Source organism: Kwoniella mangroviensis (genome assembly GCF_000507465.2).
Source record: "Kwoniella mangroviensis CBS 8507 chromosome 1 map unlocalized Ctg01, whole genome shotgun sequence".
Taxonomy (NCBI): domain Eukaryota; kingdom Fungi; phylum Basidiomycota; class Tremellomycetes; order Tremellales; family Cryptococcaceae; genus Kwoniella; species Kwoniella mangrovensis.
The window spans coordinates 12,424,243-12,447,124 of NW_027062533.1; the positions used below are offsets into that span (position 1 = coordinate 12,424,243).

Sequence of the window (22,882 nt, forward strand, 5' to 3'; positions counted from 1 at the left end):
CAGTTCTGCATCATCCACGATTCTTTGTACAGTACGTCTTACTTGACAGAAGACATAATTATATATATTGCATGATCATAAACTGGATCGTAACAATAATCAAGGATCGTTGACCGGTTGGTTTAAATCCTGTCAAGGCATCATATCAGTCTAAGCTCCATGAACGACACTATAGAACGGTAAATCACTTACTTCTGTCCCGGTGAACCTGGTAAATCTCTCAAAATAAAAACATTAATCTCTGATCTCCCTTCGGCCAACGTCAATTTCTTCAAGTAGTCATCCAACTCCAATAAATTCTCTTGATCTTTCAATTGTAACAACCCCCTACCTCCTTCTAAATTCTCCACTCTACTTTCTCTAGCTAAGACGATCTTCTTATTTTCAATTTCTTCCGATTTCCGCTGTAAGATATTTCCCAAGGTCTTATAGACGTTAGTTAAAAGGACACCGTACACTCGCGCTTCGTCCATTGCCCAAAGATGGTATTCCGCAGACGTTGGTAGGCCCATTCGTGATTTTGCGGCTGTCTTGGGTACTTCCTGAGTTTCCACGAGGGATAGACGTTGGAGATCGGCAAGATGGGCGCGGGCATCTTTTAGGGGGATCATCGCGCAATCACGGACCTGTAGGTGGACAACATATAAGAATTAGCTTTATGTATTACGTTTGACCAAATTGCGAATGTGAAAGGAGGACGCAGAAGAATAAACTATTGAACAGAGTATATTCCTGAGGAATATTTCCCAAAGTCAAACCACTCACCGTAGTTTCAAAAGCCTTACTACTCTTATTGACCACCGCCAAGACTCTAGCAGCTTTATCACCCAATTTCTCTCTTACCAACTGATACAGTAAATTCTGTTTCAACCTCCTACATATCAATTCGAATTCTACTATATAACCAGGGTTGGTACCATTATCTCTTCTTAAGAAATTCCCATTATTGCCCGATATCGAATATCCATCATCTCCCGAAAGGATATTCAAATAGTTCCTTACAATATCCGGTATAGTAGATTTTGAAGAAATCAATAAACCTGCTGTAAGGTATTTATAATCCTCTGTTGGGATTAGACTGACAATCTCGTTGATCCCTATACTATCATTCGTTCTCTCTTCATTCAATCTACTTGATTCGTTCAAAGCAGCATCGAGTGTAGCTTTCAATATTATTCCAAATGATTTATTCCATCTTTCCTCAGCAGCTTTGACTATAAGCTCGTTCCGGATCAATATCCCATATCGATCATGGTTTATCCTCAAATAAACATCTTGTTGTAGTGAATAATCGAATTCGTCCAGTCCTCCACCTCCAAAAGCTGCTTTGTTCTTTCCCCGTTTTTTGGATTTATCTTTATCTATCTTAGGTCTCTCGATCAACACTCGCCGTATATCCTGAAGCGATTCTCTTTCTTGTATGATTTCGTATTGAGCGTTCTTCTCGCAGTGATCTAGGTCGTTGGCCGATAACATAGCGGTACCTTTATTCTGTTTCATCTCTTCTCGGTGTCTCTGTACAATACCAGATTGATCAGCATGTAAAGAACCACTTAACATAGGGAAGTATCTTCTGGACTATCTGCCATGAGCGAAATCACTCACACGATATCGCCTCAGTACCTGATCTGATTCGAGTATATGCAATTCAGGTGAAGTAGGCCGTATGAACTGTGCTCTAACCAAAGCGATAATAGTGTTATTGACGATGTCCGCGCCTACACGAAGGGTTTTAGTTGATTCCATCGTGAAGCATTAGATTCGTCCAACTCACGCATAGCATCATTTGATCCTCCACATGTATTGATAATATCAGGTACTTTCAATTTCCCGTATATCATCAGAGTCCTGACCACTTCTAAAGCCTACACGATATTACACAACAATTTTATCGTTAATCAGCTTTTCTGTTGACCTGTACTCGAGGAGAAGAGATCGACTAACTACCTCGTCATGACTCTGATGGGTGATAGCTAATATTCTACCCCAACGTAGTCTCAACAGACAAGCCAATGTATCGAATTCATATTGTTCTTCTTCTCCCGTATCTTTATATGAAGCTCCATTGGTTTGTACCAGGTCATGTTGGATTAATATGATCAGAGCAGCCGAGGTGGTAGGTTTGGGTAAAGCTGATAATCTCGAAATGGTCGATAAAGGCAATCGACCCCTGTTGAGTAGGGTTGACGCGACTCTCTATATGAACGCACATGGTACATGCATAGTCAGCAATGGAGTCTAGCACGGTTAGACTATGGTAAAGGCAGGTGCTTACAGAAATTACATCTCCAAATGCCTGTCTGACGATGTGTTCGCATAACCGAACGGATTCTTTACCGTTATCCTTCATTGTGCCTGGAGGTATGGAGGAGTAGACGAAATGCTATATCTGGAATGACATGGGGTGGTGATACTGCCTTGAGGCCTATACTCTTGTCAATATTGGTTGTTTTGTATGATGCTAAAGACAAGCTCGACGTTGACAAATTTACGATTGATTTTTTGTGGATTGCGTATTGACAGCAGAACGATTGGGAGGTGGATTTGATTCCGCTGATATCTTTCGAAGATCACGTGGTTCCACTGGTGGTCCGGTGAGTCCAGGCAACTTGACCGAACCAGCGTTAAGAGAGGAGGAGGATTAAGATGAAATCAAGCAATGTTGGTGGATGATACATTAACATCGCTGACAGTCTGGTAATAGCTTTCCGTCTAGACAACTGCCCGACGGCAAACGGATATCACACCACTTGCTAGTGGAAGTCCGCGGTCAATTCCTCAACATGGACCCATTCTTCCTTCCTGGGTACTTCCCTTCCAAACCACTCTACGACCCCTTCGTCCACAACCCCAAAGGTCTACCAGGTCATATTCTCTTCCCCATATTCCTCATCATCGTCGCACCATGGACGCTCTTCTTCGTCATGCTCATCCAGCGGACCACGATGAGACCATCGAGGAGAAACACCGCGGTGGTATTGGTCATAGGAGATATAGGTAGAAGTCCCAGGATGATGTACCATACTTCCAGCTTGGCAAAGCACGATATAGAAACTTGGATGGTGGGATATGGCGAGACAAAACCGATAAATGAGCTTATCTCAAATGATAAGATTCATATCATGCCGTTATACGAACCGTCAAAGATCCTCAACCAATTCCCATGGATCATTAGAGCTCCTATAAGGGTGATTGTGCAGATTTATTCGATAATGAAATTGATAATTTGGGAAATACCGATCAATACCGAATACATATTCGTCCAGAACCCACCGTCAATACCCACTTTATTTCTGGCGCAATTCATCACACTGAACACGGGTTCGAAGTTGGTGGTAGATTGGCATAATACCGGGTATAGTATTTTGGCGATGAGATTGGGAATGAGGTCACCCATAGTGAAGGTAGCTAGATGGTAAGTTGATGTTCCCTTTTTGAGATCAAGATGGGGCAGTGCATCTACTGAATCTACCGACGATCATTCAAACATGTCGCGAGCACATAGGGTGAGATGCTAACATCCATATAAACAGGCTCGAAAAAACGTTTGGACGATCTGCATATGCTCATCTATTCGTGACGAACGCATTGAAGGAGTACTTGGTAAAAGAATGGGAATTAGAGTAAGTATCCAGCTTGAAATAACCCTGGAAAGGATTAGTCACAAGCTGACCAAACACGTAGAGGTCGGAAAGTAGTCTTACATGACAGACCTCCATCACACTTCGACCGCACTTCACCTTCAGATCAGCATGACTTGTTCACAAGGATCTTTCCTCTTTTGGACTCACCTCTACCACCTTCACTCAACTATCAATCCGAACATTCTACGCCTTTTTCACGTATGATCTCCGGTGAGGTGACACTCAGAGACGATCGACCAGCTTTGGTAGTATCCTCAACCTCGTGGACGGCCGATGAAGATTTCTCCCTATTGATCACCGCTTTAGACGATTACCAGAAGACGATAAACTCCACTTCGCCGACACATAGTCTACCGAAGTTATTAGTGATCATCACGGGTAAAGGAGCGTTACGAGCTCAATTCGAGCAGACCATCAGCGAGAAAGAGAAAGAATGGAGGGATATCGTCGTCCGATGTGTGTTCTTACTATCTCAGGATTATCCTGTTTTATTGGGAAGTGCAGATCTAGGTATAAGTCTGCATACCAGTTCGTCAGGAAGAGATCTGCCAATGAAGGTTGTTGATATGTTTGGATGTCGTCTGCCGGTCTTAGCGAGGAATTTCGAATGTATCGGTGAGCTGGTGAAAGATGGCAGGAATGGCAGGGTTTTTGGGACAGGGGAAGAATTGGGTGATCAGTTGATCGTGAGCTATCTTTTCCTCTGGTAAGAATTAAGGATGATGCAGCTGATATGGCACTTGTTTGAACATGACAGGATGTACTAGGAGGATTCCCGAAATCAGATAAGCTGAGCGAGCTTCAGGGATATTTCAAATCCTCGAGATCAGATGCTAGAGAAGCAGAAGATGAATGGTCGACATGGGACGAGAATTGGGATAGAGTGGTGTATCAAGGGTTGATAAGCAGACCCAGATCACGAACATGATATGCATAATGAATAACTGCGTTGTATTGGTTAGAAGAACGATTGACAAAGAGTTGCAACCTGGCAGATTCTCATGTAGTGATGCCAATCCTGATTCCCCAACCACAACCCCCAAGTTTTCAAGAAAGAACAGCATAGCGTGCAAAAGTCACAACTGTTTCATACGTGTATTACACGCTCTAATGCTGTTCTCGTTCTCTAACCGTATCTGCGTATGATTGCAGAGAAACGCATAGATACTTGCAATCCACCGATGAAATCATGAAATCACCGTAGTCTGTGCTGTTGTCCGGTACAGGCTCTTTGTGCCTGATAACTTTTCAGCAGCGTGTTTTTGCCAGAATCAGCCACACCTCTTTCGTTGTTGAAATACAACAGTACAAGCCAAAATACAACATCCTTCTCTCCTTTTGCTACAACATCGAATTTAACACATCAAATTATCAACTATAGCATACATAGCAGTATGAACGGCTACTCATCATATAATGGCCCCTCAACATCCGCAGGTGTACCGGGAGGTATAGATGTCCCTTTAGGACAGACGAACCAACCTAGATTATTGGTCAGAAATCTCAACAGTCAAGAAACGACCTTCCACTTGAGCGGGGTCGAATTGGCTTATGCAAATAGTCTGAGGAGGGTGATGATGGCTGATGTACCCACTATAGGTGAGTGAAGATCATGCCTGTGACGAGGGAAAGAAGGAGGCGGTGGAAGAGGAGCAAGACACAATCACGACAGGAGACGTAGCTAGAAATCATATAATCGGACAACGAGGGGTAGACAGAACTCTTGTAGAAAGCACTCACAGTGTAAAATGGGAACGAAGAGAGGGGTAGCTCATCAGCGTTGTGATGTCTATGTAGCAATCGACCAAGTACTATTCCTACAAAACACAACGCCTATCCCCGACGAAATGTTAGCGCACAGATTGGGTTTGGTACCGCTGATAAGTAGAAGTGTAGCCAAGGGATTGAGGTATACGAGGGTGAGCTAGTCACACACATACTGATTGTTCAGCTTCCTGTCCTTGTCTTGGAGATAGCATCAGCTGATAGCTTGTGTGACACGCAGGATTGCGAATGTGATGAAGGTTGCTATTACTGTATGGTCACGCTGAAACTCAAGGTAGCTTTCAGAGGCGCAGACGGGGAGAAATTCATGAGGGTGACAAGTGATATGTTGGAAGTTGTGCCAAGTACAGGAGGGGTGAGTTAAGCCCAGCTCTCATGTCACTTGAATGTGTCATTCCCTTCCTCACATGCGGTGTCCCGCAATACATCTTCATTGCGCCTCTCTATATAATTTGCTTGTACCTCGAGAGTTTTGCTCGAATAATCTCGAAACCTCTCCTTCCCGATCCTGCCATCGTTATGGTACTGCTTCCATCCCTGGCTTAGAATCCTTAGTCATACCAGGTTTGACCCTCGAATATATCCGGATTCCGCAACAGCTGACCTCATTATAACCCACACAGCCACCAGCACCAAACCCATACGGCCCACCACCAGAACTATCAGAAGATGACCGACAGATAATCAACAATCGAGACGTCGAATTAGGATCGCCTGTCGGGAAGGGTCAGCCGGGGGTACCTCCAATACTATTAGCCAAGATGGGCCAAGGCCAGGAGATTGATCTGGTTTGTAAGGCGTATAAAGTGAGTTTTGGCTTCTCCAACTTGACCATACCCAATGGGATATGGTTGTGTGTCTGGCCTGAAGGGCCAAACTACTCGAAAGGCTTGCCGGATCGGCACTGACCATATCTATCGGACAAAACAGGGAATCGCCAAGCATCATGCCAAATGGTCACCACTATCAACGGTTGCGTTCGAATATGATCCTCACAACAAATTGAGGCATACGACCCATTGGTTCGAGACTGATGGTGAGTTGCAAGTTTGATAAGCAATTCCTCCTATCCCCTCTCCCTCGTGCAATCTTTGTCGTGCCACGTATAATATGTCCTCGTAGATATAGCCATGGCTGAATTACTCCCGTTCCGTCACTCGTAGAGCGCGCCGAATGGCCCTTATCATCCAACGCCGTATTCGAGCCCCCTCCCGACCCATCCGCACCATTCGATTACAACGCCGTACCATCCACTTTCTACTTCACCGCCGAATCTGTCAATTCGATACCGGTCCGTTCAGTAGTGGAACAAGGGTTGGATCTGTTGATTGAGAATTTAGCCAGTGTGGTTTTGGCGGTGCAGAAAGAAACGGGTGTGGATGAAGATGAAGAGGATAACGAGAATCAGGAAGGTGGAGTGATGGAACCGGATTTCGCTGCGGAACCGAATGGCCAGATGGACGGTTATGGGACGAATGCTGGAGGTTATGGAGGAGGTGGTGGCTATGGAGGTGGTGGACAATGGGTTGGACAAGGGAGTGGCATGAGTCCTCTTCGACGATAACGAAGTTGAAAGCAAAGAATGGGGAGAGTGCAGAAGTATCTTGCAAGCGATAATCTGTGTGCGTATATGATTTCTTGGTGAGGGATGATCTGCCAATGATCACCAGAAAGAGATACAAAATCGATAGTTTGACATGATCAATATCGCATGTATTCAAAGGCAAATACTGAAAAGGTTTTATGGATTGACCTCTGCCTTTCCTTTGAAGTTGTACCTCCTTCAACACTCCTTTCGATCACTTGAAACTGACATCTTGACTATTCCTAGCAATTTTTACTGCTTAACTGATCTGACAGTTTGACTGGTTCTGCTAATTGATTATATTAATTGATGTTTACAATATGATTCAAGGTAAATTTCGATCTTTATAGCCTTTCTTCTCACTACAGTCATATAGAAACCCAGCAATCCTTCAAATATCACGAATCGCGCAAAATTTCGAAAAGGATACGAAATAGCACATATCACCTAGATACCACATGATATAACAGTTGAAGATAACAACATTACTTCGGGGAGGATCCACAACACAATATGTCATCCTTAGCTGAACAATTGGAAAAGGCTGAAAAGGCCCTAGAAGCCGCTAGAGAACGAGGATCTTCAAGCGTGGAAGCGTACGAAGAGAAAGTGGGAAAGTTGAAGAAAGAGTTGGAGAAGCCACAACCACATCCTGAGTGAGTGAGGTTCTCCACGACTTTTCTTCACCCGGGTCAGGACGAGCGGTGAGACTGATTTGATCGAGAATCGATCGATGATAGGTTACAATTCGGTCCGATCGCTCAGAGTATCGCAGTGATGGTCGCGCTGAGTCTAGGTGAGACCTCTTCCATTCGTAGCAGCCTCTACCCACACGCATGAGCACTGGACTGATCGCGAGCTCCTTGTGGTAAATAGCGATGTCAGCTGTACCATTACCGTACGAGATGATCCCGTTCTATCGTCTATTTAGTACCATCACCACTATAGCTGTTATGTGAGTTATTGCAATTCTTCATCAACCCTCACACTCAAATTCCTACTCTTCTAGCAATGAACACCTGACTCTGTTTCTGTTGACGCTTTGGGTCCAGCTGCTACGTGATTAGAACATCTATTATATATTATGGGTATCAACAAGCTCTAGAGAAACTACCGAAACCTGTTGATCCAGATACAGAGAGATTCAAGAAATTGACGGCTAGTAAGAAACCTAGACAAGATCTATGGGTGAGTCTGAATTTCAATGACAATTTGACTGCTAGGACTCGCATGCCCAGATATTCCATCTTTAATTGACACAAAATGACTATGCTAATCATCGCCAATCTGCATTTCTTCCTCAGGCTCATACTCGATCTCATCCCTCTGCATTCCTCACTACTAAAGCCGCAGCACCTAGATTATTCCCCTTTCCACTAGGTAAGACTAGACCTGACGCTGCGATCAAGGATGAATTGTGGTGGGAAGGAGGTAATGCTCCTCATGTTGTGAGTGAATTATGAAGCTTATGATCTGATCGAGTCACCGAAACCCAAACTTCGTTTGGACATGTGAAGCAAAGAGATGTTTTCCTTGTGTACTGTCCAACTGACTGCTGTCGCTGTTGACAGGGCCACTTCAATCGACCTAAACTACCTCAACCTCCTGCACCCGATGAAGGTGTCTTGATGAAGAGGGTGCAGGCAAGTATGAAGCGAGAGGACCAAGAGAAGATGTGAGTGAATATTTTAAGTAGAATGTCACAAGTCTCGTCTTTTTCTTCTGTCAACTTGATCATTCGCTAATTGTCTATGGTTTTAATAGGTGGAGAAAGAGGATTCGGTCAATACAGTTATTATGCCTCATCGTTATCATGTCTTTTGGTGAGTTACCAATCACCTTGTCCAACCATCAAAGCAAACCATGTACTTCGCAACATCATTGACAGACTATTGGAACAAGATACTAACTGCTTTGATTCCAAAATAGTCAACCAAAAAATCGCCATCGCCTGTCTATGTTACCTAATCTACCACACGCTTTCAACCGAGATCCAAGCCATGTTGGCTCCTCCACCCGATATGGAGCAGGTATGGCGATACATCGATCGAATGACGCAGAACAGAAATGAATCTGCACCCAAGCCTACTCAAATGACTGGTGGCATGTCATACCTCTATGAGAAAGATAATGTCAACGCAAGTAGCGTCAAGGAATTGGCCAATGTACCGATCGAGATGGTTCCTCCGCATGTGTTGATGACGACGCAGAATCATTGGTTTGCAGGACCTGGGAATGAGATGAAGGGTGAGAAGTAAAATGAGCCATTAGAAGGATGCTACGCAGATTGGAGGACATTGTTATATTCATTAAATATCTATATTATGTGTCATATTGACACCTCGTAACGAGTGTGATGCATATATACAATCTTTGTGTAAATGCTCTTGGAGTCCGAAGTATCTCCATACTCGATCAACTCGGCGATACGATGCGGTCATCTGATTACTTTGCGCGCACGAATAGCGTCATATTGATAATCATGCTGGTTTATTCCGAGGAACGCTCACAATGATAGTTGTCAATGCACTCATTTGCGATACCAAAATATATGTATATATAACTATAGGAAGGATCGACGGGTGAACAGGACAAGTCACTTTCATTCCATGCAAACATACAATTTACAACCATCTACACTTTTACGCAAACCGATACAATCCCCATAGCAAGAATGGAAAAGTGGACTCCCTCTTTGTGGTTGACAGCAACTTCTTTCGAGGCATACCAGGATACCGAGGGTATAACCCAACCAGCTGGCAAGAGATTACTCGAAGTATCAGGTCTCGTGCCTGCTCAACCTCTTATCTCCAGTGAAAAGGGATATCAAACTCCCATTTCAAACTCAGCTCTGGACGACGAGAACGAAGTAAAGGTGTTAGATATAGGTTCGGGGTTAGGTCAAGTGACCAACGCTTTACTGCGAAGTAGAAGGGTCAGTCAACATGTACGAGTCGTAGCGGGTGAAATTGATGATTCGTTATTGGCTCATCTCCAACATAAGAAGGAGCAAGGTATAGATGGTTGGGGGAAAGTCGATGTGGAGAAATTGGATGTCAAGGTGAGTCTATCCTGTTGCTATTCAGTCTCTGTCGACTGACTTTTGTCGGTTGTCGGATTGAGTTCCAACCTGTTCTTTTTGCCGTTGATGTCCTGCAAGACACTGATACAAAGGTGCGATGTACACAGAACCTCGCCAAACCCGATAACACCTTTGATTACATCTACGCCAATTTCTTGTATTTCCTCTTGTCAGACCCATTAGCAGGACTCAAAGGTAAATAAATATCCTATCGCACTCCACTGCACCACACTCTGATCTGATCTCGTCTCACTCGACTGACTCTCACCTTCACACGCAGAATCCATCCGAGTACTTAAATCAGGTGGTACCCTATCCCTATCCACATGGGGATGTTCAGGCCCCTTGCAGCTACTTCAACTGGCCATCTCCTTACTACCTTCTTACCCACTCATTCCTCCTTCCCCACCTCCAGGCGGAGCATGGTCGCATCCCCGTTACATCCAACAAATACTCACCGACCACGGCTTAGTGGATATACAAATCGAACCATACGAGTTCGTTCAGACTGCTGACTCTCCGGGTGACATGGCGAGGAAGATGCACCCCGTCGTTCCGATCCTGACTGCCAAATGGGGTGAAGAAAGACAAGAATTAGGTTGGAAGGTGTTTGAGAAAGTTGAAGAGCTCTTGAGGAGGGAACAGGGTGAAGGGCCAGTTAAGATTTGGAGTGTAGCTTTGGTTGTGACTGCTAAGAAACCGAACGAGTAGGAGGAACAGCAATAAGGGGCAGCTCTTGAGTATCACATGAGTCTGCCAGAGTGTACATGTCGATTTGCAGTATGCTGTACATACTGAGTTTGACATGGATGACAGATTATCTGTAAATAGTGTACTGTACATAATGAAGATCATTCACATGAATGTCAAGCTTTGTAGCGCATCTAACACACAACTCAAAACATTTTGAAATCTTACAAGAACTGTCCATGTGATATCAAACCTGTCCGACCGAATCATTCTCGACCATACCCATATATCAAAATCGTCATCTATTCTTCGAATCGATTTTTAACCCCTAAGCATCCTTCTGACTTCAGCTCCACCCACGCGCATCTTCACTTGATCGGCGTGGATCATCTCATCTTCTGTTACGATCTTCTTCCCGAGTGTCCTAGGTTATCAGATCGACCATATCAGCTGCAGTGACAATCGTAGGGAAGGATCAAATAACTTACCTTTTCTTCTTAGTGGTCGTCTTGATAGGCATCTCATCCTCATCTTCAGATAACTGCAGTTGGCTGATCCTCTCGCTTAGAGGTGCGGGCGTCGAAGGCCCACTCACTGGATTGGGAGTCGAGGTAGATACTTTTGTACTCTTCGCAGGTGTATTAGGCTTTTTCGGTTTAGCGGGAGTAGCTTTCTTTACAGGCGATAAATTCCTACCAGGTTTCTTAGGTGAACCAGTTGTTCTTCTTGTGCTTGAAGCTTTCTTAACAGGGGACGAATCGTCACTATCATCGCTGTCTTCCTCCGCATCATCTTCCGAATTGGAAAGTGTAAATGCCGATTCATCAGAATCAACTTCTTCTTCATCCGCATCCTCATCATCGTCCTCCTCACTTTCTGTTTCCTCCTCTTCGTCCTCGTCTTCGTCTGTGTCTAGAACACTCTCTTCATCCGAGCTTACGGACTCGCCTATGGGCTTGACAGCTTCCACATCATCATCTTCAACTTCCGATTCCAGCTCAATCTCTTCTTTCGTAGTCTCCTCAACTTCTTCTCCATCTTCGGTCTCTATCGTAGTATTCGCCTCGATACTTGTATCAGCCTCAGCGCTAACGTCGTCTTCATGGTTTTGGGCAGCCGGTGAAGGTGAATCGGGCAGATCAACAGGTTTGAAGGAGTCCCTGGTGAGAGTGATCTGCGGTAATCCAGGTGATCTCATCACGAATGGATCGGATTCTTGAGTCAAGACGGAGTCATCTCCTAATGTCATCTGTACCCGGATCACCTAAACGTCAGCTCTGCGTACTCCTTATCACAGTAAGGGAAAGCAGGCTTACCAATGAAGCATCGATAGCAGATTCAAAACTTTCATCTGGATCTTCCATCGAGACATCCTCACTGATCCTCGACGATGTTGCTGAACCAGGTTGGAATGGGGCGCGAGTGATGCGATGAATAGCCGGCGTCATGGTTCTCGTGACTATGTCAATCTTTCGATCCGTTTTAAGGTCGTTTGCAGCGACCTAAATGGTAGACAGCCTCAGCTTCTTCGCATGATCATCGAAATCGAAACCTAGACTTCAAGCTGTAAGAGACCTACCTGTTCACTAAGATGTTTACTGAAATCATCGTGCATTCTCTGCAATGATTCTTGCATCTCCTTCGCTACCTCCTCTCGCACTTCAACTTCGATCGAGGCATTCCTCATCTCCGACTCGTATAACTATCGATTTCGAAATGGTATCGTCAGCTAATGTCTAACAGCATTCATCAATGAAAAGATTCACCCTAGTTTTCATTTCCTTCAACTGATCGAACAGGTATTCCACCAAAGCATCTTTATCCTCTTCGTCACTCTCACTCTCACTCTCTTCAACAATCTCTAATTCCTCTTCCACCATTACAAATCCTTGACTTTCTCTATCCATCGCTAACTTCTTGCTGTTATCCTCAGGTTTGGGTAAAACAGGCACAGTCACTTTGATCTTCATTGGACCGTGTCCGTGACCGTGTGCATGTCCACTAACGGCATTTCGCAATGCGGAGAATTGCGTGCTGATCTGTCGTTTCAGCAATGGGAATCCGGAAGTTCCCACCTTGTTCGAAGCGGTGGTTTGGATCTCCCTCGCTATGGCTGAGAATCGCATGACATGCGAGTTCTCATCAAAACCGGTATCGTACGGGTTGACGTTGACGATGATGACCTGTCACCGATGATATGCGTCAGTTTGTCACTTTCAATCATTTAATTGTTAAAACCGGACATACCGCTCTTCCATCACCCACGAAAAAATTCTGGAACACTTCAGTCAACTTCGAGTGTCTGAAAGGAACGACTGCTAATTTCTTCTTGCTTTCGGCTACGCCGCTACCGGATTGATGCATCTTTTGCTGGTTCGACCTAAGCACCTCAAGACATTGGCCCAGGACCATTAGGGATTTATTGATGTTTCCAGCTTCCTTCAACCTATCTCCGGTGGTCTGTGTATTTCTCGTCCTCTCCGATCCAGCTAGATCAACAATAGCTAATCTCGATACCTGTGCGGAGTCGGGATCTTCAGGCGCACCATTATGTATTCTGACTACTTTGATTGTGAATATACCGTGAGATCGTGATGACTCTCGGTTGGCGATGGTACCGAAAACTTGTCTCGCACTTTGTCCGGATCGGAACACGGCCAAAGCTTCCTGCAGATCATCATCATCTTGTCAGCTGCTTTGAGAACAACCTTTGAGAAATTTTGCACTGACCTCTCGAGTTCTAACCCGGACATCTTTCAGCCCAGCAATATATTTGCCATTTCCCTCCGGATCATTCTTCAGCGATAAAGCGTGTCGCTTAAGTATACCGCCACCCCCGTTGGCCATAGCTGCAAGGTTGAAAGACGAGTTAAGGGCACCAGGGAAGCCATAAGTGTTGGACGCTCTTGGTAGACCGGCGTTTGTAGCTCGACTTCTGGCGATACCAGGTGTAGATGGTGTGGTAGGAAGCGCAGAGTCGAGAAGATCGAAAATCTATGATAGCAGATACTCAGCACTATCCAATGGAGCAGCAAGACGACGGCTCCAGCTCACCTTTTCGTTGTAAACCTCTGCATATGATACAAAGACTGCATACGAGAAGTTTCGGTCCACTTTGACGGCTACTCGCGCAGGCATGAATCAGCTGAAGTGATCGTGCTCTTGGGACGTCTACTTACCATCTTCTATTTTCGGTTCACTTGCAGCTAGAGGATCATGCAATATTATAGGTTCATCCTGCTCGTCGCTCAGCATCACATCAGCCAGACCTTGCGGTTTGAGCTATACATACAGAGTCAGCTGATTCGATTCGACCCAGGAGTCTAAGGTCCGCTCACGTTCGCATTACTCTTTAGCCCTTCTATAGAATTGAACACTACGTCGATTGACCGGGGTAAAACACCTCTATCCGCTGCTGAATGAGTGGAACCACCTTGAATAGTGTAGCTCTTCCCACTATTGCTGACTCCATAAGCGAACAACAGTCCATTTTCACCTTGTAACAGCTTCTCAACTAAAGGTAAGGTCGTTGTGCTGAAGAAAGATGATTGAGGGGTGGTGGGAGGGAAAACCTTGTCGAATGAATAGATATGAGGTGGTTTAGGAATGTGATGACGAGAAGACTCCTGATGACGCTCAAATGTCAGCTATCTTCCAGGTTGTCCTGAATCTATCCGGATGGCTCACCGATGGTGCTCTCATCAATACATCCGTTTCTGACTGGATCTCGAGGTATGGTCTAGTTGAGATGTGTCCTTCCGAGTCTGCTGGTGAAGGTCGTATACGAAGGTATGCCTACGACTCTTGATGAGCACTGCAAACTGCACCTCAGGTTAGGAGAAAGCTCACCTGGAGACTCTCTGAATGATCATTTTGCTCCTCTACAGTAGCTTTCTTCACCTGCGTCAATATGATGTAAGATAATCTCGTCAGTTCATACAGACACTCTCTTGAAATCCACCTGCATCGGAAGCTCACCTCTTTTTCCTTCTGCCCAATTTTGCCAGACACTTTCCTCAATCCTTCTTTCCCTTTAGCCAATAGCCCAGGTGTTCTAGGCAGTGTAGGTGCACCCATCCTTGATCCAATCGCAGGACTGGCAGTTGGTTCCCTTGCAGCTCTCAATCTAGTCACTCTGCCTGCGTTCGATTGGGTAGTTGGCGCTATCTCAGATCGCTTAGGTAAAGGTTTTGACCTCGAGGAGGAAGAGGCCGTGGGTGCTGTAGGAGCCATGGTGGTGGATGAAGAAGTATAGTGAGGAGACAAGAAAACAGAAAGAAGGAAGAAATCAGAAATGTTGAAAACAGTCACGGTTTGATGTTGTTTATCCAATTGAACTGGTGCGTTACGTACTACACGTTCCACGCATCAACACGCGAGGTGCACGTGGGGATGATCATTCCCCCTCATCCTGAGCTTTGTTCTGGTTCATCTCCAGTTGTGGTTGTCATTATTGTCATTTCAGCTATCTGAGAGAAAGTGCGCGCTGGATTCCAGCAATAGCAATGAACAACGGCGCCTCAAATCGCTGGAGAGCAAGGGAAATCAGGTTCGTTATAAGCCACTCATGGTAGTTGCCCAGCCAACATGAAATCCTTCTTACCGCGGTCTCGCGGTACTTGCCGCACTCAGGCTTAGAGAAATTGGCATTTGGCATTTTTCTTCGCCGATATGTCAAAAAAATATTCATACGGTCTTGTCCAGACTCCTTGTCCCGGGGTTGAATGACTTAACCCAGCTCAAAGGATGTTGAGCGAGTCTGTTGTTGGCTGGTGAATTCCGGAGGAAGATGAGAGTCATGATAAGCATCAAAAACATTCGGCTAAATTCCGGCATTCATTCAACACTCATAGCTTACGAGTAGCGTACCTTGCTAGACCCTCTCATATCCGATCGTATATTTCCCATGACTTCACTTCTACTTCTATTTCCGGTGGACGAGGAGAACTGTCTCTTTCTCATTTCTCTTGGCGAAGCAGGGAACCACAATGAAAAGTTGCTGGAACTGGTTAGATTACTTTCTTCTGAGCGTCGCCTCGATAAGGCTCGTATCTACTGGTACGGAGATGAACGACGGAGTCATGTCCACTTGACTTGTTTTTATCGCAAGCTGATGGACTATAGCCCGCTAATCCGTAAAGGACATGTATGAAGATGGGCTAAAGTGAATGCCATTCCCCTTTTCTCCTGTTTCTGGTTGATAGAAGCACTCCTCAGGTTGATGCTCAAAAAGTAATTCACAAAGAATGTCACATAATACAACTTCAGCAGGTATCGCTACAAGTGTGGCACCAGAGGATGGCTTGAAGGTCCCTGTGGCCGAGACGAATGTCTTCGAGACTCAAATCGACGACGATGCGACGGAGGAGATAGACGAGGAATACCTTAACAAACCTGGATATATCAGATTTTATCGGGGGGTCCTCTGTCAGATGCTTCTTTTCGGCGCGTAAGTTCCATTCCCATCAAACATGTCCACAACCTTCTACCACTGACAATTGTTCTGTGCAGCGTGTCATTCGTCGGTCCAGCGTTGGCAGATGCGATGAGTAATCTCGGTGGGAATGGTCTAAGCGATCCGAACCTTGCGAATCTCGCCCAAGCTTTGAATTACGCCGGTACCGCTCTGATGACATTCTTCGGTGGTCCTCTAGTCAACAAGCTTGGTGTCAGATGGGCTTGCTTGATCAACGCTGTATGCTTTCCTCTAACTGGATCAGCTTCATACGTAATCGCGAAAGGAGGTCCAGGGTGGTACCTCGTCTTCGCAAAGATCGTCACAGGGTTAACCAACGGTTTCGTCTACGTCTCTGAAGGTGCAGCGATGTTAACTTATCCAAGATTACATGAACGAGGAAAATATCTCAGTCGGTATCTCACTCAATGTATCTCGATCTATTTCGGAATTTGAAGGACTGATTACCTTTTATAGGTATTTGGTCTGGTATGCGAAATTCCGGAAGTATCCTAGGTGGAATCGTCGCGCTCGTCACCAATTACAAAACGGCCGGAGCGGGCGGAGTCGCATGGAGCACTTATATAGTATTCATGACTCTCGAATCGACAGGTTGGATTTGGGCTTTACTTCTCACTCCATCCGAAAAAGTAAGGAGGAATGATGGTACTCGCGTACCTATCTCTCGTAAGATCTCTTGGGCAGAGGAGCTGAGGGCTCTGTTCAAACATTTCAGCAACAAACGTGTAAGTTTGCTGTCCTCCCATATCTATGTAACTTCCCGCTCAAATTAGCCAGAGAGCTAATACTTTTTTGATTAGTTATGGTTAATCGCTGCACCTGCTTTTTACTCTTTCTTCTTTCTTGCGCCTTTCGGTACTTACCTCACTGTTCATTTCAGTGTAAGAGCTCGAGCCCTATCTTCTTTCCTTGCTCGTAAGTAACTTTCCCTCATCATGCTGCTTCTCATAGGTCATTGCTAACCAGTCAATAGCTACGACCGCTGTCGCTACGACTTTGATGTATGGTCGATTCCTTGACTTGTCTTCATTGTCCCAAAAGAAGAAAGCATGGATCGGAATGGTCATCTGGCTCGTTCCTCAAATCGCCGCATTGGTGTGGGTCAATGTCAAGCAATGGACTCTGCCCAAATCCACCGCATTCGATTATACAATGTGAGCATCTATTGCGTGAGTAGGTTGGGACATAAGACTGAAAATCTGTATTTAGTGACTCGGGTCTCTGGGGTAGAGCATACTTCTGCTACCTTGTCATGTTCGCTTCGGGATACTGATGTCAGGTATACCTCTATTGGTGTCTCAGCACATTCTCGACCGATCTCAAAGCCTCCACTCGGACTGGAGGTTTGTTCAGAGCTTGCGAGTGTGTCGGTCAAACAGTCTCTTTCGCGATCGGATCCAACAGAGCTCGACTGTCAGCATTGATGGCGCTCAATGCAGCACTGATGGTACCTGCTGTTATCTCTCTGGCGGGACTGATCTCGATTATACCGGCCGCGCCAGCTGCTGTGGACGATATGGTTGACACTGAGGTGGTTGAGCAAGTGGATCAAAAGCATGTGTAGAGATGAGAGACGGGTGTCGTAAGAAGATATAAGCAGTGAAGTAAAACGGGTCTCGAAAGGGATGAGGTCAATATCGGCTGACAGACAGCATTGAAGAACATAGATTACCCGCGGTCGGCTGAATTGATAATTTTTGTAGATGAGTGGGATATCTGTGATGAATGACATAGGTGTAGATCGAGACTACCGATTGCCTTGCGATTGACTTGAAGATCCGCAAGCATCATTTCTATCAGAGCATTTGTGACATGTCAGTTGCAGCTGTTGGTAATGATATTCGCGGAGCAGTACTGTAGAATTATAGGTGAGAAGGGATGCGTTGTAATCCGTCAGTGACATCGACAACAAAGCCATGTTCGCTATGAGAGATCAGCAGTTCCAGTAAGATCCGTCGATAATGCGACATCTGGGATAGCCTGAACTGAGCCAACAGACTCGTTTGTTATGATCATCTAGCATGGAACGGAAGAAAAAACGATACATGACATAACCTGGCACAAAATCAGCACATATACCTTTACAATCAGAGTCCGTTGGTGAACACTTACACAATTAAAAAATAACATCATCATCTTTACCTTCATCCAACATATCAGCCCCGCCAGCCTCACCACCACCGATCCCTTCATCTCTGTGCAGTTCTCCTCCACCTTCTGTGAACTCGGCATTTTGTACTTGTCGGGATTCGTTGGCCTTCTCCGCATCTCGTTTCTTCTTACCTTGAACCTTTTTGAGTCGGAAGAACTCCTCACTATCGGTTTACATAATAGGATAAGTATGGATTCTTCTTCAGTACGACGAGGAGTCACAGCGCCTTGATGTGAAAAGACGACTTACCGATCCATCTCATCCAGCTCTGAGTTGATATATTTGATTGTATTATCCAGACGAGGAATAACGACGTGCTCGATGGCATTGACTCGTCGGTTGGTCGCTCTGATAACTTCATCAAGGATAGTGAAAGCGGTCTAGTCATGGTATCAGCAGTGTTGGGTGTTTGTATATCGCTTCGAAAGAGTATGAGAATATACATACTTGCAAAGAAGCCAGCTCGACCAGGGTTCCAACAGCTTTCACATAGGTATCCCTACATTTCTGGATCTGTTGTCCACCTCTACTCAAACCGGTGAGATTGAAGTCTGCGCAGCCGTCATGCATCAGCGTTCATATTTTTCCTTCAAGATACGGTATAAGTTTAGAAGGGAGGATGCACCTACCACTGGCATCTTTACTTCTCACACCATCAAAAGCAGGCAATACGACTCCACTGACGTTTTCCTGTCTCGCTTGAACGGTATAACTAGCTTTCTTGACTGATTCCTGCACTTGATAACCTATATCACCAGCCGTGTAGGTGACTTCTGCAAGTGAGAAAGATGCAAGTTGAAGTACTCTTCCCATCAATCTCTTGGCCTGTAAGTGGATATACATGATCAGCAACTGTGCGTCATATCCGACAGAAGGTAGGAGGGAACACCCACCTCGTCGACCTTTCTCAAGATAGTTCTAAATCTGGTAGTGAGAGCATCTCTCTTCTTAGCTAGCAGGGAATGTCCAGTCTGAGCACCCTTCAGACGACCTTTGGTCAAGGTGAGGTTCATACGTGTCGGGCTGTAATGACATCAGCACTGCTCATTGTGCGTTGACAACTATAAACATTCCGACCGTTCATGTACTCACAAGACTGATTCTCTTGGCCCTGTACCAGACATCTTGGAATGCTTGAGTGCTGATACTCGTTCTCTGATGAATGGATGGTATGTATGTATATGAATTTGGGACGGCGATGAAGAGAAAGAAAGGAAAGATAGATGGTGGTGGTGATGCGATTCAGTTGTCACTGCCTTTGCTTTCCATTCCTCCACTTTGACATTTCAACCGGTTTTTTGTCTTTCTGCCTTCATCCTGATCATCTATAACCTCTTGTATCTCGGCATATCACATATGTGTAGTATCTTGGACAATGCCAAACTACGATGAAGACGAAGAGGATGAGTACTACGATAACGAAGAGGAAGAGGATGTAAGTGCCTTAACAGTAAAATGAGCACATCGCTAATTAGTCCTCGTATTTTCAACTTCAGGAGGATGGTATAAATGGGGTTAATGGGGATGAAGATGATAATGACAACGAGGAGGGGATGGCGTGAGTCCATCGAGCTTATGGGTGCTCTCGGTCACATGTATACTCATATCAATCTATGTAGAGACGGCTCGGACGATGACGGATCCGATGTGGATGACGACGCAGAAGAGAACGACAACGACGAAGACGACGACGACGAAGAAGATGACGGAGACAACGATGATGACGAAGAAGCGGAAGGAGAAGATAATGAAGATGATGATGAGGAGGATGATCAGAATGAAGAGGCAAGTACGGAAGACGAAGCCGAGGGAGAAGCAGAAGCGGAAGGCGAAGATGGTGACATTGTTATGGATGGAGGGGACGAAGAAACCCGTGAATCATCTCTGTCCTATCCAAGCATACCATGGAGCTGACATGCATATGACGGATGTACAGGGTCAGTCAAAAAATCACGATCACCTTCTTTGAAACCTATATCAGAACAGAATCTACCTCAACCTCCCCATCTAATACGGCGTAGTCTATTCATCCCTTCTTTCAGCACACCACCTAAATCGCTCTCGATAGAAGCTGTAGCTGGTATACCCTTACCATCCCCTGTGCACTCCCTGGCATCGACGTCCTGTCTCTCATATCTGCTAGCAGGAAGTCAAGATGGGTATGTGCGCGCATACGATTTATGGGGAAGTGTGAACGGTGGACAGATGATGACCGCCCAACAGCGGAGTGTGGTCGGTCTCGGAGAAACCATAAACAAAGCTGGGGTAGGTAGAGGATGGTGGGCGAACGAAGTGGAAGGGATAAATAATGGATCAGTAGGGAAAAGAGCAGAACCTGTGTATAGTATGGCTTGTGAAGGAGATGGATTGTTCACTTTGACAGGTACTCAGGTGAGCTTCTCGGTCTGTCACTTGGAACTACAGCTGACGTGTCATTGATATCTCAGTCTGGTCCAATCAATCTATATACCCTGCGGCATGCTCCTGGTCATCTCGTACATTCTTTGAAAGGTCATACGAATGTAGTGTCATGTCTAATACTTCTGCCCAACGAAAAAGGTCTATTGAGTGGTTCGTGGGATGGTGCAGTAAGAGTAAGTAATTCTATATCAAATCAACTTCCTCATACTGACCGATTTGTTGTAGGAATGGGATCTGAACACAGGTCAAGTGGTCCGATCGTACCCCACTCACGGTGCACAACTCTCATCCCTATCTCTCCGACCATACACCGCTCCAGCGTCTCCCACGCCGTCTCCCCGCCGGCAGGCTGATGAAGACCAGGTGGATGGGGATGAGAATAACACGACCAAGGAGAATATATTTATTTCCATGGGACCTGAATTCTTCGATAAGAAAGAGAAAGAGGACGAACAAGCTGCTGAAGATGCCCTTCCTGTCGATGGCGCGGATAAACCAGAAACTAACGGCGATTCGATCAAAGAAGAAAATGGAATTGCCAATGGGGACGTAGAGATGTCAGAAGCGAAATCGCCATCTATGGACTCTCTATTTGGTGGAGATGGAGATGATGATCTAGATGGCGAAGGAGAGACTGTCCCACCTTCCATCGTCCCTTCCAAGGCTCCTACACCACTTCGAGACCTTACTCCCACCCCGCCAGTGCAAAACAAGCCGAAAGGACCAGGATTGGCTCTCCCTGGTCAACCTAAACCACCTCGACTGACCGCAACGGAACAACCTACACCTGCTACTTCATCTACGGGTGCTGCACCTCTCTTTGTTCCTCAATTGGCAGGAGCAGGACCTTCGAACTCCCGTCAAGCCGCTGCGCATATACCCCTACTCAGCCACACGTCTTACAAAGCCTTTTCAGATGATGTATTATTGACGAGCTCGATGGATGGTCAAGTGGTACTGATAGATAGGAGGGTACCTTCACACGAGGGTACAGGAGTAGGTGTGGGAAGGTTGATGCCTGGTGAAAGAGCTCCCCCGTGGTGTATGTCTGTGAGTGTTTCTCTCACTAGTCGCAGATCACAGGTCGCAAGCTGATGAAGCATGATGGTAGGCGTGTTGGTCAGCCAACGGTAATCAGGTGTTAGCAGGTCGTAGGAATGGCACGATCGATATATGGGATGTACGACGTTCATCTTCTGCAAGGTCACCTAATCTGTTGACGACATTGAGGACACCCGCTGAATCGGGCCCGATAAGTTGTCTGGTAGCTTTCCCAAATGGTAATCATATCGCTACGTGAGTTAGGTCAGCCCTGGAGAGCTATGGAAAACGGCTAAGAAAAATGCTGATTTCTGATTGATGATGCAGTGCTTCTCAAGACAATGTAAGATTATGGAACACATCAGAATACTTTGGTCAAGAAGAATCCATGAATATGAAGAAGAGAAGTTCCAAGCCGCCTTTTAAGATCATAGCGGGACATCATGGTGGAACAATATCTTCGATGAGTAGGTTCACGAATCAATCTCTTATGCAAAAGTGCATATGTATCGAGCTAACGTCGGCTGTACTTCGCTTCGTATAGTCGTCGATCCAACGGGTAGATTCCTGATAACAGCCTCGGGAGATAGGGGATGGCAAGGTGAATCGACTAAAGTGGTTTTGATCCACGAAGTCAAGTGGTAGATTGTGTTTCCTCTTGAGACTTGGTACTTGGGTGGATTTCGATATCTTGTGGACATATTGTACTGTACAGAAATTATGTGATTCCTATCTTTAGGCCGGATTATAATGAGGACAACATTTGACACGATGTACTCTAACAACTCTCGATACCAGACTTGTCAGCTGCAGACGATTGAAATAACATGAGATTATGTAGTAAAAAGTCTCATCACATTTTATAGCATATGATACTATACCTAAAGTATCCCTTTCATCCGACAGGACACTCATCCACTAGTCCCAGCTCATCTAATCAAAGGGACCTATCTCTCACTCAACGATCCACACCAATATGTACATAATGTCCCCATTTCATTGCCCA

The 22,882-nt window shown here is 45.4% G+C and overlaps 9 protein-coding genes across 9 annotated transcripts; 6 read left to right on the forward strand and 3 right to left on the reverse strand.

Moving 5' to 3' along the window:
• Positions 1–188: 188 nt before the first annotated feature.
• Positions 189–2,350, reverse strand: I203_104702 (uncharacterized protein; the record flags this gene model as incomplete). The annotated part of the gene is made up of 6 exons (XM_019143711.1): positions 189–626; positions 766–1,515; positions 1,606–1,718; positions 1,775–1,865; positions 1,945–2,196; positions 2,276–2,350. 6 exons carry the CDS (start codon positions 2,348–2,350, stop codon positions 189–191), a joined length of 1,719 nt encoding a protein of 572 aa, XP_019006760.1.
• Positions 2,351–2,783: 433 nt separating this feature from the next.
• I203_104703 (uncharacterized protein) lies at positions 2,784–4,572 on the forward strand (the record flags this gene model as incomplete). Its single annotated transcript, XM_019143710.1, has 4 exons — positions 2,784–3,415; positions 3,534–3,623; positions 3,685–4,330; positions 4,402–4,572. The coding sequence occupies 4 exons, from the start codon at positions 2,784–2,786 to the stop codon at positions 4,570–4,572; spliced, it is 1,539 nt and encodes a 512-aa protein (XP_019006759.1).
• A 466-nt stretch (positions 4,573–5,038) lies between these two features.
• On the forward strand, positions 5,039–6,993 carry I203_104704 (uncharacterized protein; the record flags this gene model as incomplete). Its single annotated transcript, XM_019143709.1, has 6 exons — positions 5,039–5,243; positions 5,442–5,563; positions 5,650–5,784; positions 6,053–6,235; positions 6,360–6,465; positions 6,593–6,993. The coding sequence occupies 6 exons, from the start codon at positions 5,039–5,041 to the stop codon at positions 6,991–6,993; spliced, it is 1,152 nt and encodes a 383-aa protein (XP_019006758.1).
• Positions 6,994–7,527: 534 nt separating this feature from the next.
• I203_104705 (uncharacterized protein) lies at positions 7,528–9,272 on the forward strand (the record flags this gene model as incomplete). Its single annotated transcript, XM_019143708.1, has 8 exons — positions 7,528–7,670; positions 7,755–7,810; positions 7,891–7,969; positions 8,067–8,202; positions 8,319–8,462; positions 8,586–8,689; positions 8,779–8,837; positions 8,944–9,272. The coding sequence occupies 8 exons, from the start codon at positions 7,528–7,530 to the stop codon at positions 9,270–9,272; spliced, it is 1,050 nt and encodes a 349-aa protein (XP_019006757.1).
• A 416-nt stretch (positions 9,273–9,688) lies between these two features.
• On the forward strand, positions 9,689–10,807 carry I203_104706 (uncharacterized protein; the record flags this gene model as incomplete). The annotated part of the gene is made up of 3 exons (XM_019143707.1): positions 9,689–10,075; positions 10,204–10,291; positions 10,377–10,807. The coding sequence occupies 3 exons, from the start codon at positions 9,689–9,691 to the stop codon at positions 10,805–10,807; spliced, it is 906 nt and encodes a 301-aa protein (XP_019006756.1).
• A 300-nt stretch (positions 10,808–11,107) lies between these two features.
• Positions 11,108–15,019, reverse strand: I203_104707 (uncharacterized protein; the record flags this gene model as incomplete). Its single annotated transcript, XM_065517591.1, has 13 exons — positions 11,108–11,210; positions 11,275–12,035; positions 12,103–12,288; positions 12,366–12,488; positions 12,553–12,969; positions 13,034–13,453; positions 13,517–13,780; positions 13,841–13,908; positions 13,966–14,068; positions 14,125–14,412; positions 14,474–14,581; positions 14,636–14,686; positions 14,765–15,019. 13 exons carry the CDS (start codon positions 15,017–15,019, stop codon positions 11,108–11,110), a joined length of 3,147 nt encoding a protein of 1,048 aa, XP_065374409.1.
• A 1,013-nt stretch (positions 15,020–16,032) lies between these two features.
• Positions 16,033–17,826, forward strand: I203_104708 (uncharacterized protein; the record flags this gene model as incomplete). Its single annotated transcript, XM_065517592.1, has 7 exons — positions 16,033–16,235; positions 16,298–16,653; positions 16,719–16,987; positions 17,063–17,177; positions 17,236–17,416; positions 17,472–17,516; positions 17,565–17,826. The coding sequence occupies 7 exons, from the start codon at positions 16,033–16,035 to the stop codon at positions 17,824–17,826; spliced, it is 1,431 nt and encodes a 476-aa protein (XP_065374410.1).
• A 552-nt stretch (positions 17,827–18,378) lies between these two features.
• On the reverse strand, positions 18,379–19,538 carry I203_104709 (uncharacterized protein; the record flags this gene model as incomplete). Its single annotated transcript, XM_065517593.1, has 6 exons — positions 18,379–18,577; positions 18,664–18,794; positions 18,862–18,965; positions 19,044–19,239; positions 19,308–19,437; positions 19,507–19,538. 6 exons carry the CDS (start codon positions 19,536–19,538, stop codon positions 18,379–18,381), a joined length of 792 nt encoding a protein of 263 aa, XP_065374411.1.
• A 251-nt stretch (positions 19,539–19,789) lies between these two features.
• On the forward strand, positions 19,790–22,521 carry I203_104710 (uncharacterized protein; the record flags this gene model as incomplete). The annotated part of the gene is made up of 9 exons (XM_019143703.1): positions 19,790–19,849; positions 19,911–19,972; positions 20,034–20,287; positions 20,351–20,805; positions 20,862–21,008; positions 21,061–21,885; positions 21,947–22,131; positions 22,204–22,343; positions 22,421–22,521. The coding sequence occupies 9 exons, from the start codon at positions 19,790–19,792 to the stop codon at positions 22,519–22,521; spliced, it is 2,229 nt and encodes a 742-aa protein (XP_019006752.1).
• Between the last annotated feature and the right edge of the window lie 361 nt (positions 22,522–22,882).